The 14,121-nt window shown below is 38.1% G+C and overlaps 1 protein-coding gene across 1 annotated transcript in view; it reads left to right on the top strand.

The window, feature by feature from the left end:
- The window catches only part of CA10 (carbonic anhydrase 10), a 395,119-nt gene that overhangs the window by 314,249 nt on the left and 66,749 nt on the right, over window positions 1–14,121 (top strand). The window contains exon 4 of the mRNA XM_032211105.1: window positions 2,140–2,325. Coding sequence (XP_032066996.1) covers window positions 2,140–2,325 — 186 coding nt within the window. The remainder of the gene's footprint in view (window positions 1–2,139; window positions 2,326–14,121) is intronic.

The raw sequence follows: 14,121 nt of genomic DNA, 5'->3' as shown, positions 1-14,121 counted from the left end.
GTAACAAGCTTTTTACTATGTGAACAATGTGTGTTAGAGAGAGAGTGCATGTGTGCGTGCATGCGTGGCCATTATCTATTTCTACGCCTCAAGTCACAGAAGTGAGTAGCTTTATGAGGCAGTTTTCAAGAATGGTAGATATTTGACTTAAACTCAAGGCAACGCCATCCTGGTGAGATTTGAAGGCAGATGTCTGGGGTTCATCTTTACAGAATAACCTGAAAGCCACCTAGTTTCCATTTTAAAAGCACTTTATTGTTTATTAACAACACCTATAGAATATTCCAATTCTGACAGACTCTATAACTGTGATGACAAACCTATGGCACGCATGCTACAGATGACACACATGTGCATGCGCCTCCTGCCGGCCAGCTGGTTATCGAGTCTCTGCCATGCATGCACAGGGGGCAGGGTGCATGCGGGTGCGTGCATGTGCAGAGGGCACATGCACATGTGGGGGTGCATGTGTGGGCTGCGCGTGCATGCACATGGGGTGGGGCACATGTGGGGGTTTGCATACACAGTGGGCAGGGCGCATGCATGTGGGCCGTGCACGCATTGCATTTTGGGGGTTCGGGAGTCCTTTGGGCACTCGCTCTGAAAAGGTTAGCCATCACTGCTCTATAAGGTGAACAAGAACTCTGAAATGCAATTATTAAAATCAAACCATAACAACAACAACCAGCTACCTATAATGGTTGCTCCCTAAAGGCCAACATCCTGCTGAAATGGTACAGAATGTGTTTGTTTTTTGCTCTTTCATAAAGTGAGCCTTATCCTCAGGATTGGATTTCTGCCAGCATTACTGCCAGTTTCAGTGTGCGCAACATATATACATACATACATACATACATACATACATACATACATACATACATACATACATTACTTTGTTGCTTTGACTCTCCTCCATCAGCATCATCTTCTTTTGAAATGAAACTAATAAACAGTAGAAAGTCTTTTACTTACTACTCATCTTTTGTTTTGCTAGTATGACTTGGATGAGCATACTTGACTTTTATACTGCAACTTACTCAGATGTTCTATGACCCTGCTATAAAATCCAGAGAGTGTGATCATTCACAGGTCATGTATACAGACCTAACCCTATTGTCCTTCATTATAGGAGCGATCATTCAGTATTAGGGTCATGTCTTATGTTAATGCTATAGGGTCAATACATCTTGGACAAAGGAATTCAATTAGTTATGTTGAAACAGTCATAGTTGGCATAACATTTTTCATCCAAAGTTGCTAAGGGCCCAAAAAATAGTGTCATTTCCTATTTTTGGGGATCCTTGTGTCTTCCAAGTAAGTATGTATTGTGTCACAACCCCTGGTATGCCCAAATATGGGAGGAAGCATACTGCTTCCTTTCTCTGTCTATCGGCTCATCTCAAGAGACCATCCAGACAGAAAGCCATTGTTTTTACTGTTGCCTTTGTTACATTTGTGTTGCATTTGTGCTGATAAATATATAAAGGGAGACTAGTATAGATCTATTTCAAGCTTTTTAGTTCTTTAGGTATGGCTAGCTGATGAGAGCTAAATAGCTTGAAATAGATTTATACTAGTCTCCCTTTATTTATTTATCAGCACAAATGCAACGCACACACACATCACACACAATGATATTTTCAGCAAGAATGAATTAGGTTTTTTTTCACTGTTTAAGTATATTGTAAATAATTTATATTTTCATGCAAATACTCACCTTTCTGCGGCCCAAAATTTGTTAATGAAGCAATGATTTCATTCTGAGCGAAGGAATGCTTTCACATTCTTACTTATTTAGAGGCAAACACATAATATTTATCGTGTTTCCCATACACCCTCAGCTAATATGCACATGTATCTTGCAGATTTTATATGAAATATGTGTAGATTAAAATAATTTGGTGTATGTTCCAAGCAGAAAAGAAGAAGCCCTTAAAACAATGTTTCCCAATCTTGACCACTTTAAGACATGTGGACTTGACAACTTTAAGAAATGTAGAATTATTCTGGGAGTTGAAGTTCACACACCTTTAAGTTGCCACGGTTGAGAAATACTGATTTAAAAGATTGTTAATTTCTTCCCAACTTTTTTTTGAAAAATGTTTTATATATCATTCTTTTATATTCTGTTTTGTTTAGGTCAGTGGAACAATGTATAATACTGGGAGGCATGTTTCTCTACGCCTGGATAAAGAACATCTGGTGAATATCTCTGGAGGGCCCATGACATACAGTCACCGACTAGAAGAAATAAGGTTACATTTTGGCAGTGAAGACAGCCAGGGATCAGAACATCTGTTGAATGGACAAGCTTTTTCTGGGGAGGTATGTCAATGCATTGAAAATTCTTGGGGGAGAAGTTAAACTATGAGAGGGGGCATGTTTATATCATTGCTTTCAGAAATGGTTTGCAATCCAGCAATCCAGCACTTAAGTCTGCAATTTGAAAACCAACATTCTGCAGCTGGACTACACCAAGCGTACCTGAGTTTATTTGCTTAATCCGCGTAATTTATTTTGCATAAAATTTGTTTATATTTAGGAGAACAAATTTGCATTACTGGTGGGGATGATCTGTTTTGAACTATCTGAAACAATAATACAGAGATTGAATAGTAGCTTTGCCGCAATATAGCAGTTGTTTTCAAAGTGAGATCCACTAACCGGAATATTTCCTGGAAACTTATGAAAAGTTGTTCAGTAAAAAATTAAGTAATGGTGGTTTGGCAGGGAAGCTTTTAAGACCCCTTTTTCTTCCACTACTAATATGTCCTTTCAAATAAAGTAAAATACTTACAGTACATTTGGTATTTATTCGATTTGTAAGCCGCCCTATTCCCCGAAGGGACTCAGGGCGGCTGAACAAAAACCAGGGGAAGGGGAAAACAAATACAGAAAGTAAGACAAACAGGACAGTGATACAACAATTTAAAAAACACAGCAAGCACAGCAAATTCAAGTAGCGGGGGGGGGGACTCAACCCCAGGCTTGCTGGGACAGCCAGGCCTTAACGGCTGTCCGAAAGTCCTGAAGGGTGGCGAGGGTCCGAATCTCCACGGGAAGCTCGTTCCAAAGGGCCGGAGCAGCCACAGAGAAGGCCCTCCTCCGAGTGGTCGACAGCCGGCATTGGCCAGCAGATGGAATTCGGAGGAGGCCTAATCTGTGGAATCTAATGGGTCTATGGGAGGTAATTGGCAGGAGGCGGTCTCTCAAGTACCCAGGTCCAATACCATGTAGGGCTTTATAAGTAATAACTAGCACCTTGAAGCGTATCCGGAGACCAATAGGTAACCAGTGCAGCTCGCGGAGGATAGATGTAATGTGGGTGTACCGTGGCGCACCCACAATCGCTCGCGCGGCTGCATTCTGGACCAGCTGAAGTCTCCGAACATTCTTCAAGGGCTGCCCCATGTAGAGCGCATTACTTATAGGCCTATATTAGGCATTACCGTACCTCCTCATCAGCTATGGGGTATGTATCAATTCTGCAGAATACAGAACATAAACTGAATCTGTGCATTTAGTATACCACAGATTCTAGGTGTTCTTTAATAAACAAGCTGTTTTAGAAATATTTTGTGAGAGTCGGCATTTGAAAAATCACTGAAGCAGATTGCGAAAGGTAGGGCTCTTGCAATTTTAGGCAGCTTTCAGCAAGTCCAGGAACCTATTAAAAGAAATCTTGAAGGGCTCATGCATTTGATAGGTTTCCCTATAGATTTTCCAGCGTTACTTCACAAATGAAATGAAATGAAGTAGGAGCATTTCTTGCTCAAGCTGCAGAGAAAGGAATCGGATTTGTACTCAAAATGAAATTTTCCATTTTGGATGTAGCTGTAGCTTGTCCAGATTAGGTCATTTAATGAATTCTGAAATCAAAGCTTGAACACAGGAGAGCAGCACTGTCTCGAGTTTCAAATGTTACACAGAAGTCATGAGAAATAAAACCGCATGTCTTTAAAAAAAAGAGTTGGGGCATAAGATAGAATAAATCTGAGGAACATACCATAAAACAAATTGCCAAGGGAAAAGTAAATGTGTAATTTGGATCAACAGGAAGAAGAATTTTAAAAACATGAAGCAGAAGATCATAACAAGAGCGCATACTGAAACTTATCTCATGGCTAACCATTATTTATTTAACCACAATTTATTGAATAAACCACACGGCTGAATTTTCACCACATGCTAAGCTTAAAAAAAAAGTTTTAAAAACCCAGTTTGCTGGGTTTCCATAATGCATTATGCCAAAGAAATAGCCATAATTTAATGCCGTGTATAAATACAACCAAGTCTTGACAATTAAACTGAGTGTATTTTCAAAATCTTTACAAAAATGGTTTTGCATATCAGATATTGGTGCAAAATCAAAGGAATTGCTTGATAATTGTTAATCTACTTGACAATGGTTAGACATGTTTTATAATTCAGTAGAATGCATAGTGTGTCATAGTTGAAAGTGTAAAACATTCTTGAAATGTATTGATTAAAAAGTATAGCCCATACCAAACTAGGAAAGTACCAAATGGATATCTAAATAAAAATATGTTTGTTTGTTGCTAGAACAGCTGAGACCAAGAAATCCCTCTCTGATTTCCTTCCAAATATACCTTTGATTGCTGCTGGAGCAAGGAAATGGCCGTGCCTACTGATCTTAAAAGTCTGGAATAGGCTTGGGTGGCAGAATGCAGTTCCTGCTGAGAGATAATTTACAGATATTTCTGAGGACATGCTGAGGGGTTTGGGTTTGGAGCAGGGGTGGGTTTCAACCGGTTCGCGGCGGTCCCCGCGAACCGGTTGGTCGGCGAACCCGGAAGTAAGTAACTTCCGGGAACGGCGAAGGGCCCACCCGCCCGCTCGTGCTCCTTACCCGGTTTTGACGAGTTCTGTGCTTCCACGCATGCGCAGGATGCATACAGCGCCTGCGCGATCCTCCAGGAGCAGCTGGAGCATCGCACAGACGCTAGTATGCATGCGTGCACTGTGCGCATGCACGAGGACACCGCCGGCCCTGTTCCAACCGAACCAGTTGGAACGGGCGAGAAACCCCGGAGTTGTTTTTTTTTTGGGGGGGGACTCTTAATCTACATTGGAAACTACAGTTCATACTGTATCCATAACTGAAAAGAAAAATCATTAGAACTGCACACTCTCTCAGGCTGAGGAAAAGGCCAAGAGTTTGTTCTTTTGATGTTATTTAAACCATTCAGTTGTGTCTGATTTTTGGCAACTTGATAGGCAAGTGCTCTCCATGCTACCCCGTCAAGCACAGCCTCGTCCAGTTGTTGAATGTACATCTTTGTATCAGTTTTGATGTTATCAAGCCAGTGTATTCTTTGCTTGCCCCTCCTTCTTGTTCCACTAACCATTCCTAGGGTCATTGACTTCCCGAATGAATTTGCATGCATTACATGACCAAAGTAAGTCAGATGTAATCTTGTGATTTTGGTTTCTAGTGATGTTTCCGATTTTATACAATTCAGCACAATTCTATTAGTTGTTCTGGCTGCAATAATTTACACCAGCATTGCAGTTCAAAAGCATCAATTCTTCTTCGATCAACTATTGTTAGTATCCAATTCTCACACCCATACATCATTTTAGGAAAGACTATTGCTCTAACTCAGGGATGTCAAACTCACATCATTACGGCAGGGTCACATGATGTAGCAGGAGATTTTTTTCCCCCTTCACTAAACCGGGCATGGGTGTGGCCAAAGCATGACGCATCCAGCCCACGGTCTGGGAGTTTGACAGCCCTGCCTAATCTAGTCCGTTTTTTGTATTTATTTCAATATCTATGTTTTTTCCATATCTTACTCATGTTAAACATTGTAAGGTTATTCTTTGTTTAATTTTAGGAGTAAAACTACCATCATGAACAATTTTTGATCCAAGGGAGATAAATTCTCAAACTAATTCAATTTCTTTGTTGATTATAAACATCTCATATCCATCAACAGCTGTTGTCATTATCTTTCTTTACCTGATGTTAAGACTCAACCCTACTTTTTCACTTTTTATACTTTATATTTCACTTTTCATATTTCTCTTTCATATTATAAAACATATATATATATATATATAGTCACAACCCCTGGTATGCCCAAATATGGGAGGAAGGTCACACTTCCACTCTCTATCTTCGGCTCGTCACAAGAGACCATCCAGATAGAAACCCAATATTTTTTACTGTTGCCTTTTTGTTACATTTGTTATATTTATGCTGATAAATAAATAAAGGGAGACTAGTATAGATCTATTTCAAGCTATTTAGCTCTCATCAGCTAGCCATACCCTTAAATATATACCTCTCACCCTGGCTGGCTGATAAGGAGTCGAGCCTTGTAGCTCAATGGTTAACACATCTGCCTGAGAGGCAATAGAGCACAGGTTCGATTCCCAACATAGGGTATGGCTAGCTGATGAGAGCTAAATAGCTTGAAATAGATCTATACTAGTCTCCCTTTATTTATTTATCAGCATAAATATAACATATATATATATATATATATATATATATATATATATATATATATATATATATATATGTAGGTCTCTAGTTGTTCGGGTTTTCTCCCGCGTAGAATTGGAGATGTCTTGGCGACGTTTTGACGAAGTCTCATTCGTCATCTTCAGGCTGCTTCAGACTACTTCAGGTTTGGTAGATCTACTCCTGGAAACACCAAACCTGAAGTAGTCTGAAGCAGCCTGAAGATGACGAATGAGACTTCGTCAAAACGTCGCCAAGACATCTCCAATTCTACGCGGGAGAAAACCCGAACAACTAGAGACCTACATACTAACACCCGCGAAAACCTCAGAAAACATATATATATATATATATATATATATATATATATATATATATATATATATATATATATATATAGTTTAGAACTTTAGATTGGCATTTCTTGTATGTAAATGCGGCATCGTGATATATTTCTTTATAACACATCCTATTGCAAATATTTATAAAACTCTCTTTGAATATCCTATTGTTATTCTTTCCGTAACACTGGAGACATTGTAGCAACAAAACAGTTTATTCAGCTAAAGATGAATAACTACTTTACATTCAGTACCATTTATCACTGCCTGGTGATAAGTCAATTAATGCCTGCCATTTCTTTTGGCATCATGGAACAAAACTTACGCTTTTTTAAAAAAAGGAGAAAAATAATAATTGGAGCCTTGTCAAAGGATGTTATTATAATTGATGGTGATCATTTTCCTTACTTTCCAAAGTTCAGTAGATGATATAACAAAGTCAGCAGAGGTTTTTTAAAAGGTATTATTCATGTCTTGGACTCCTGACACTGATGCATCAGCTTTTCATATTGTGATAAGTGGACAGATTTTTCTTTTCAAAAGTGAGAGAGAGAAAAATATTCAAATGAATTTTATAAAATAGCCAATAATTGACAATAATTATAAAACCAGTATTAGCCTTGGGGGGGGGGGGGACTAAGAATCTGCTGTAAAGCAATACCATATTTCACTTTACATGGATGTAATTGGAGATCACAACTACAGTTACTACTATAGAGAATTTTAGAGAACGTAAAATGTTTGTTTTGAAGGAAAGATATGGGCATAACCACATTTCACAAAATAGTTTGGCTATAGAAAAGCTACTGTGTAGGCTTTTCAGAACTTATCTAACAGAGTCAGGTAGTGCATTCCAAGCATTGACCACTCTGTTGCTGAAGTTGTATTTTCTGCAATCAAGTTTGGAGCGGTTTACATTGAGTTTGTGTTTGTTGTGTGCTCTTGTATTATTGCGGTTGAAGTTGAAGTAGTCATTGACTGGTAGGACATTGTAGCAGATAATTTTGTGTACTACACTTTAAGTGCAACCATAGGCAAGGTAGTTCTAGGTTGTCCAAGCCCAAAATTTCAAGCCTGGTGGTGTAAGGTATTCTGTTGTGAGCAGAGGAGTGTAGTACTCTTCTTGTAAAATACCTCTGGACGCGCTCAATTGTATTAATGTCCGATATACAGTGCAGATTCCAGACAGATGAGCTGTATTTGAGAATTGGTCTAGCAAAGGTTTTGTTTGCCCTAGTTAGCAATACAATATTACTGGAGGAGAAGCTTTGTGAGATTAGGTTAACAACTCTGAATGCCTTTTTGGCGATGCTGATTCTGACTTGGGTTAGCTATGATTTGACATATGCTATTTGTAATAATTGGCACAAATGCTTTGATTTATCAAATTAATCTAGTTTTTTTTCCTGGAGAGGTTAGTGGCATAAAGAATTCTACAGGCTTGAAAGTGTTTGAAGTGTGCTAAGTTTGCTATTGTGGATTTTCAAATAAAACCATCAGAAAGCTTTTCTGAAGGGAGATGGAAGAAAGGAAAACAAGTACTTAATTTTGTCAAGAAATTCATATGTAAATAGCCTCTTGCATAATGCTTAGAGAAGGGCTTCTAACTACATTGATATCCATGCAGTAATTAATACTAATTACCATAATCAAGAAGAAAAATATATTGAATGCAAGCCCTCAGTGTCTGTTTTATTCCCATACTTCTATGGGTATTTTGCATATGCAAAATGACTGAATTCTAGCATATTTTCTTTCGGCTGAAACTTGTACCTCTAAAACTCTACAGGTATCTGCGATACATGCTAGCGATTTTTACTGGAAAATAGCACAGGTCAATTTTAAGCATGTTGGCACAAAGATAATAAGCACTGAAGTGCGGTAAATTTAACAGAACATTAAGCCTCAGAGGAAAGAGTCAAAAGAGGGAACATATGTCTCATGTAAGAGCAGTTTAGTAAAACTTTGGAAGATTGCAGACTAATCTTCAGCTTCAGCAGAAAGATCAATGTGGCAGTTTAGTGAATACCAAATCAAAATATATTGGTGATATTTTAGGAAGCAAGTGGGGTTAGTCAAGCAAGCGGGATTGCCATTTTTAAATGGTTCTATGGAACATTAAGTTAGTTAGGTGCTACAGAGTCAGACCTGACCTCTGGCAACTGTATGAACAAATGCCCACCATCTTAACTTTTCTTCGGTGGTAATTTTAACTCCTTCAAGGACATTCCTGTGATCTCTTTGATCCAATTCATTCCCATCTTAACTGCTGCCTTCCTGTTCTATCTCTCCTGGCCTTACTAACCATCTCACCCTGGTGGGATTAATCTGGCCCACTTATTCCAGTGGAAGAGATCAACTTTGGATCCCATCAGCCAAAGAATACCAGCTGGCATGGTCTCTGCCCTCTAAGATATTCTCTTGTCAAAGGTGAAGTCTGCCAACACATCCCTGGCCTTCCAGAAGAGCCTAAAATCTTCACTTTGCTGCTTGGCTTGGGGTCCCAACAGGGGACCACTATATTGGGAGTGGCTGATGGGGTAGAAAAGGCTGCCCATAATCTTGGTTTTTAACTTTTAACTTTTTTATTTGATTTTCTAATTTTAATTGGGTTATTTTTAGCACTTTTCAACTTTTTATTATATTGTACACCACCCACTGTATTGTTAAAAAATTCTATAAATAAATAAATAATCATAATAGCTTTTTCTAGTTCATCACTCAGTATCCTGCTTAACTGGCATATAAGCACTAATAAATAAATACATTAATAATACATTCACTCGCATAACCTGTCTAAGGAATGCGGATTTCTTCTTGTTAATCTTCACCTCAAGGGGGTAAAGTATTCTTTATTTGAGCCAATTGATTGATTCCTCTTACACTCCATGATTCTTTTACTAACCTTTTTTAGACTATTAATTCAAAGGAAACCACCTTCTTTCTCAATGTCCCATTTTCACAACCATTTTTAGGTCATCTGATCATTTTGTCATAAAAGCATCCTTAGGCTCTTTGATTTTTACTAACTTTGTCATTTTTCTCTTGAATAAATCTCTTTAGTTCTCTAGCATACTTTCTTTAGCCCAAAAAAGCAAAACGTTCACTTTCATTTCTTCTCCCTCACTAGTAAGTTCACTAAAATGCTTGACATTATCTTTGTTTATTTAAAATTTAACATAACCCAGATTTTTCATGCCCGTTTTTATTTTTTATAATAAGCTCTTCTCTTCTTCACTTTCAGCTAACAAGGATGTGTCATCTACATATCTCATGCTGGGTTTTCAAACTTCCTGATTTGATTTTAGCTGTCTTCTCTTCCAGGATTTCCTTTCTTAAAATAATATATTCATTGTAAAAGTGAAGCAGATACAGGAATATCTATCTCCCTCCTTTCCCTGTTGCAAACCTACCTTTTTCAAGATAGCAGGGTTTGTTTTCCGATTGTAGTTTTGCAGTAGCATTTGATTCATTGTAAACAGGCTTAATAAAAGTAATCAGATGTTCAGCTTATCCATCCATGCACCCATTTCTTTAATATATTGCACAATTTGGCATGATTTACACCACCACTGGCTTTGTTGTGGTTAATAAAGCCAAGGCAATTGTCTTCCTTATATTCTTTAATTCTCTTCACTATTCATGTTTTATTCACCAATTTTTGTTTCTCTGCCTTTTTTTTGAAACGTTTCTGTCCATCTAGCATTTTTCTGTTTACCTATGGATCAGAGGTGGTATTCAGCCAGTTCTGACTGGTTCTGGCGAACTGGTAGTGGTAATTTTGAGTAGTTCAGAGAGCCGGCAAATACCACCTATGCATTTTTTTACTACTGGTTTGGGCAAACAGGTAGCATTTTTACTACTAGTTCAGGTGAACTGGTCCGAACCGGTAGCATTTCACTCCTGGTCATAGGTCACGGACTACCTATATTAGTGTGTGATGATAATATGGAATAATATGGACTCAAATGACTTTTGTACTGCATATGATAAAATTGTTGAGTTGCTGAGTTTTTGAAAGATACTTTGAACCATCGTTTGAGTCAACAAGACAGAACACAGAGAATTTTACAAAAAAAGAAATTTGGGGGAAAAAACTCAGCCAGAATCTTTGAGTGGTTGATAGATTATTAAATGTGTTACATTGCAGGATATCTCTGTACATAAAGCAATTTCCAAATGCCTGAAGCAGTTAGGCAAGTGAATAACTTGAAATTCTCCTTAGCAATTTGAAGGGATGTACTTCAGGTGGCATCAAACCTCTAAACCTGCCAAAAGTAATAACTTAAAGGTAAAATCAGGGATGGGTTTGCAAGTAATGCAGAAATGCTTTTAAAATAAAGATGCCCCCAAATCATGATGTTACTCATCAGGAGTTCTATGTAGTCTATATCTATGAAGTCTTTGTGGTAGTCTTAACTAAAAAAATGTACCTAGGGGAATTCCATTCCAAATAATAACTAGATTCCAAATAATAACTAGATAATAACTAATAACTAGCTAACTGCTTAAGTTTGGGGGCAGAGGAGATCAGTTAAGTACTGATACCAGCTGTAGGCATTAAAGTGGTTAGGCGGAACTAAAATTGCTGGAAGGGAAAGTTTAAATTAGTTCTAGAATAGTTGTGGTGACATAATGAGTTGGGAGAAGATTTGAAACAAAGGAAAGAAATAAATGAGAGTGAGAGACAGGGTCAATGAGAGGCACTGTGAGTGAGAGGCAGGGTCATATATAAAAGCAACACTGAGCACGGTGGCACAGTGGTTAGAGTGCAGTACTGCAAGCTACCTTTGCTGCCTTCCAGTTGCCTGCAATTTGGGAGTTCAAATCTCACTAGGCTCAAGATTGACTCAACTTTCCATCCTTCTGAGGTAGGTAAACTGAGGACCCAGATTGTTGGGGGAATATGATGACTTGATAAACCGCTTAGAGAGGGCTGTCAAAGTACTATGAAGTGGTATATAAGTGTTATTGCTATTATTTTAAAAAACTTATGAGTAGGCAATCCACAAATCACCTGGATCCTTTGACTTCTTATCTCTTTAATTGCACTAAACCACAATGTGGATGAGGAGGTTGCTTGGTCTTGGTTTAGTTTAATGCATGGCCCAATATGGTTTATGAGCCATGTTTTACAATGTGGCATAGTGAGAGAATCCAGTAGTTTCATCAAAACATAAAAGGAAATCACTTATAAAGCCCTTCATGGTATTGGACCTGGGTACTTGAGAGACCGCCTGCTGCCAATCACCTCCGCTAGACCGATTAGATCCCACAGATTAGGCCTCCTCCGAATTCCATCCGCCGGCCAGTGTCGACTGGCGACTACCCGGAGGAGAGCCTTCTCTGTGGCTGCTCCGACCCTTTGGAACGAACTCCCCGTGGAGATTCGAACCCTCACCACCCTCCAGGCCTTCCGCAAAGCCGTTAAAACCTGGCTGTTCCCACAGGCCTGGGGCTAAAGAGCTGTTGCCCCCGTCTGGAATGGTATGACTGTTGTGTGTTTTTAAATTATGTATTGTTATGTATCGTTTATTTTTTATTTTTTTGTCTGTACCCCCCCTTCCCTGATTCGATTTGTTAGCCGCCCTGAGGCCCCTTCGGGGGAAAAGGGCGGCATATAAATATAATAAATGAATGAAATGAATGAATGAATAACATAAGCTCCACCTCTTTTCCATGTCCATTTGATCAATGTGCCTAACAAAAGGGACAGAACTTAACATCTTGCTCTTGCAAAGATTGTTTCGTCAATTTCCACCATTGACACATACTTATCTCGCCCAAGGATGCCTGTTGACTAAATAATCAAATGAACCATTGCTTTGAACAAAATATTGTGTTGGTCCGTGTTGTATGCAATGAGAATTCTTAATATGTCAAACATGTTTTTCTTAAAAGGGGAATACAGTGCTAACATGGACAACAACTATGCTTCGTCCAGATTGTCTGCTTTCATTTTTTCAATAAGATTTGTCATTGTGACAAATGCCTTGGAAATAGCTAGTTCCATTTCCATAGGTTTATTTATTTTCTTGCTTTTTAAAAAAATCATATCCCTTTCACCATTTATATATCAGGCCATTGATTTGCTGGGTGGCCTATGAACTATTTAAAAAACATGAAGAAAAAATTCTGGATCTTCTTAAGCGAAGAACAGATTATTTGCTGTTTTCTTGTTTGTGTTTCTCATTTGGGTACAGTACAAATATATTTCTTCTCTTTAAACTTGGTTTTACAAATCCAATAACAGGATAAGAGCCTAGGGTCTTGCAGTATATGCAGTACTGCTTTTGTCACCGAGCTTCTTGAGAAGAAAAATTAGGTTTTGTATATAGGTTTCATTATACAAAGACAGTTACATGGTGTCTGAGCTCCTGCAGATAGCTAAGCAAAATTGTGTCACGTATATTCGGGTCTATTCATAGTGTACAAGGAAAGAACCAAATTAGTATCTTATTTGAAAGAGAGAAATACAAATTAGTATCTTTCAGGGAAACATTAATGTTTCATATTGAAAAACTAAATGTTCCTTTTATTGGAGAGCAAATGAAATAGAGAAAGTCTTGTAGTTTCAGTTGCAGCAAATTGGTGAGATATGTTTTGCTTGATTCTTCATGTAAACATCTTTGTGATTAGATTTTTCAAGCAAAAAAAAAAATCAGTTGCCAAGAACCAGCATCAGAGCTTTGAGACAAGTATAGAGCAAAAATATACATTGAGAATTCTGGTAAACTGCCTATTATAAACCTGTTCTGGTAGGGTTGATAATTGAAGTATAAAGCTCTGAGACCCAATCCTACAGAGAAACACTACTAAGATAATTGTAGATTTATTAGTCACATTTCTTTGAAAAGTGTGCAGTAGGTCATATTTTCATTTGGATTAAATAATACTATTAAACCATTGTCTGTTTCAAATAATTGAAGTTTAGGTTTTCATGCTGTGGATGTTGTAAATGTTATGCTTTGCACACTTGGAAAAATGATTCAGAAGTGCTTCCACGTGAGCTGGAAAATTATTTGTAAATAGCTGACTTGTTAAGATTCGTTAACTCTTAAAACAGCTCCAATGTTTCATATTTGCATGGGAAACTGAAAAAAAGTTAAACTGATTTTAGCAGTAGCTGTATATGCTCAAGGTATGAAACTTTTATTATTATTATTATCGTAACAACAGAATTGTATCACAGCGGCCAGTTGTTTCTCCGGATTTGGCATTGATTACTAGTCAGGCCCCACCCAGGGGCCTAGGATGTCGTAATGTATTTTCGTAATATGCATGCAG

This window comes from Thamnophis elegans, chromosome 2, assembly GCF_009769535.1.
Source record: "Thamnophis elegans isolate rThaEle1 chromosome 2, rThaEle1.pri, whole genome shotgun sequence".
NCBI classification, from domain to species: Eukaryota; Metazoa; Chordata; class Lepidosauria; order Squamata; family Colubridae; genus Thamnophis; species Thamnophis elegans.
The sequence above is the reverse complement of the archived record's forward strand: the minus strand, read 5'-3'. Positions and strand labels throughout refer to the sequence as shown.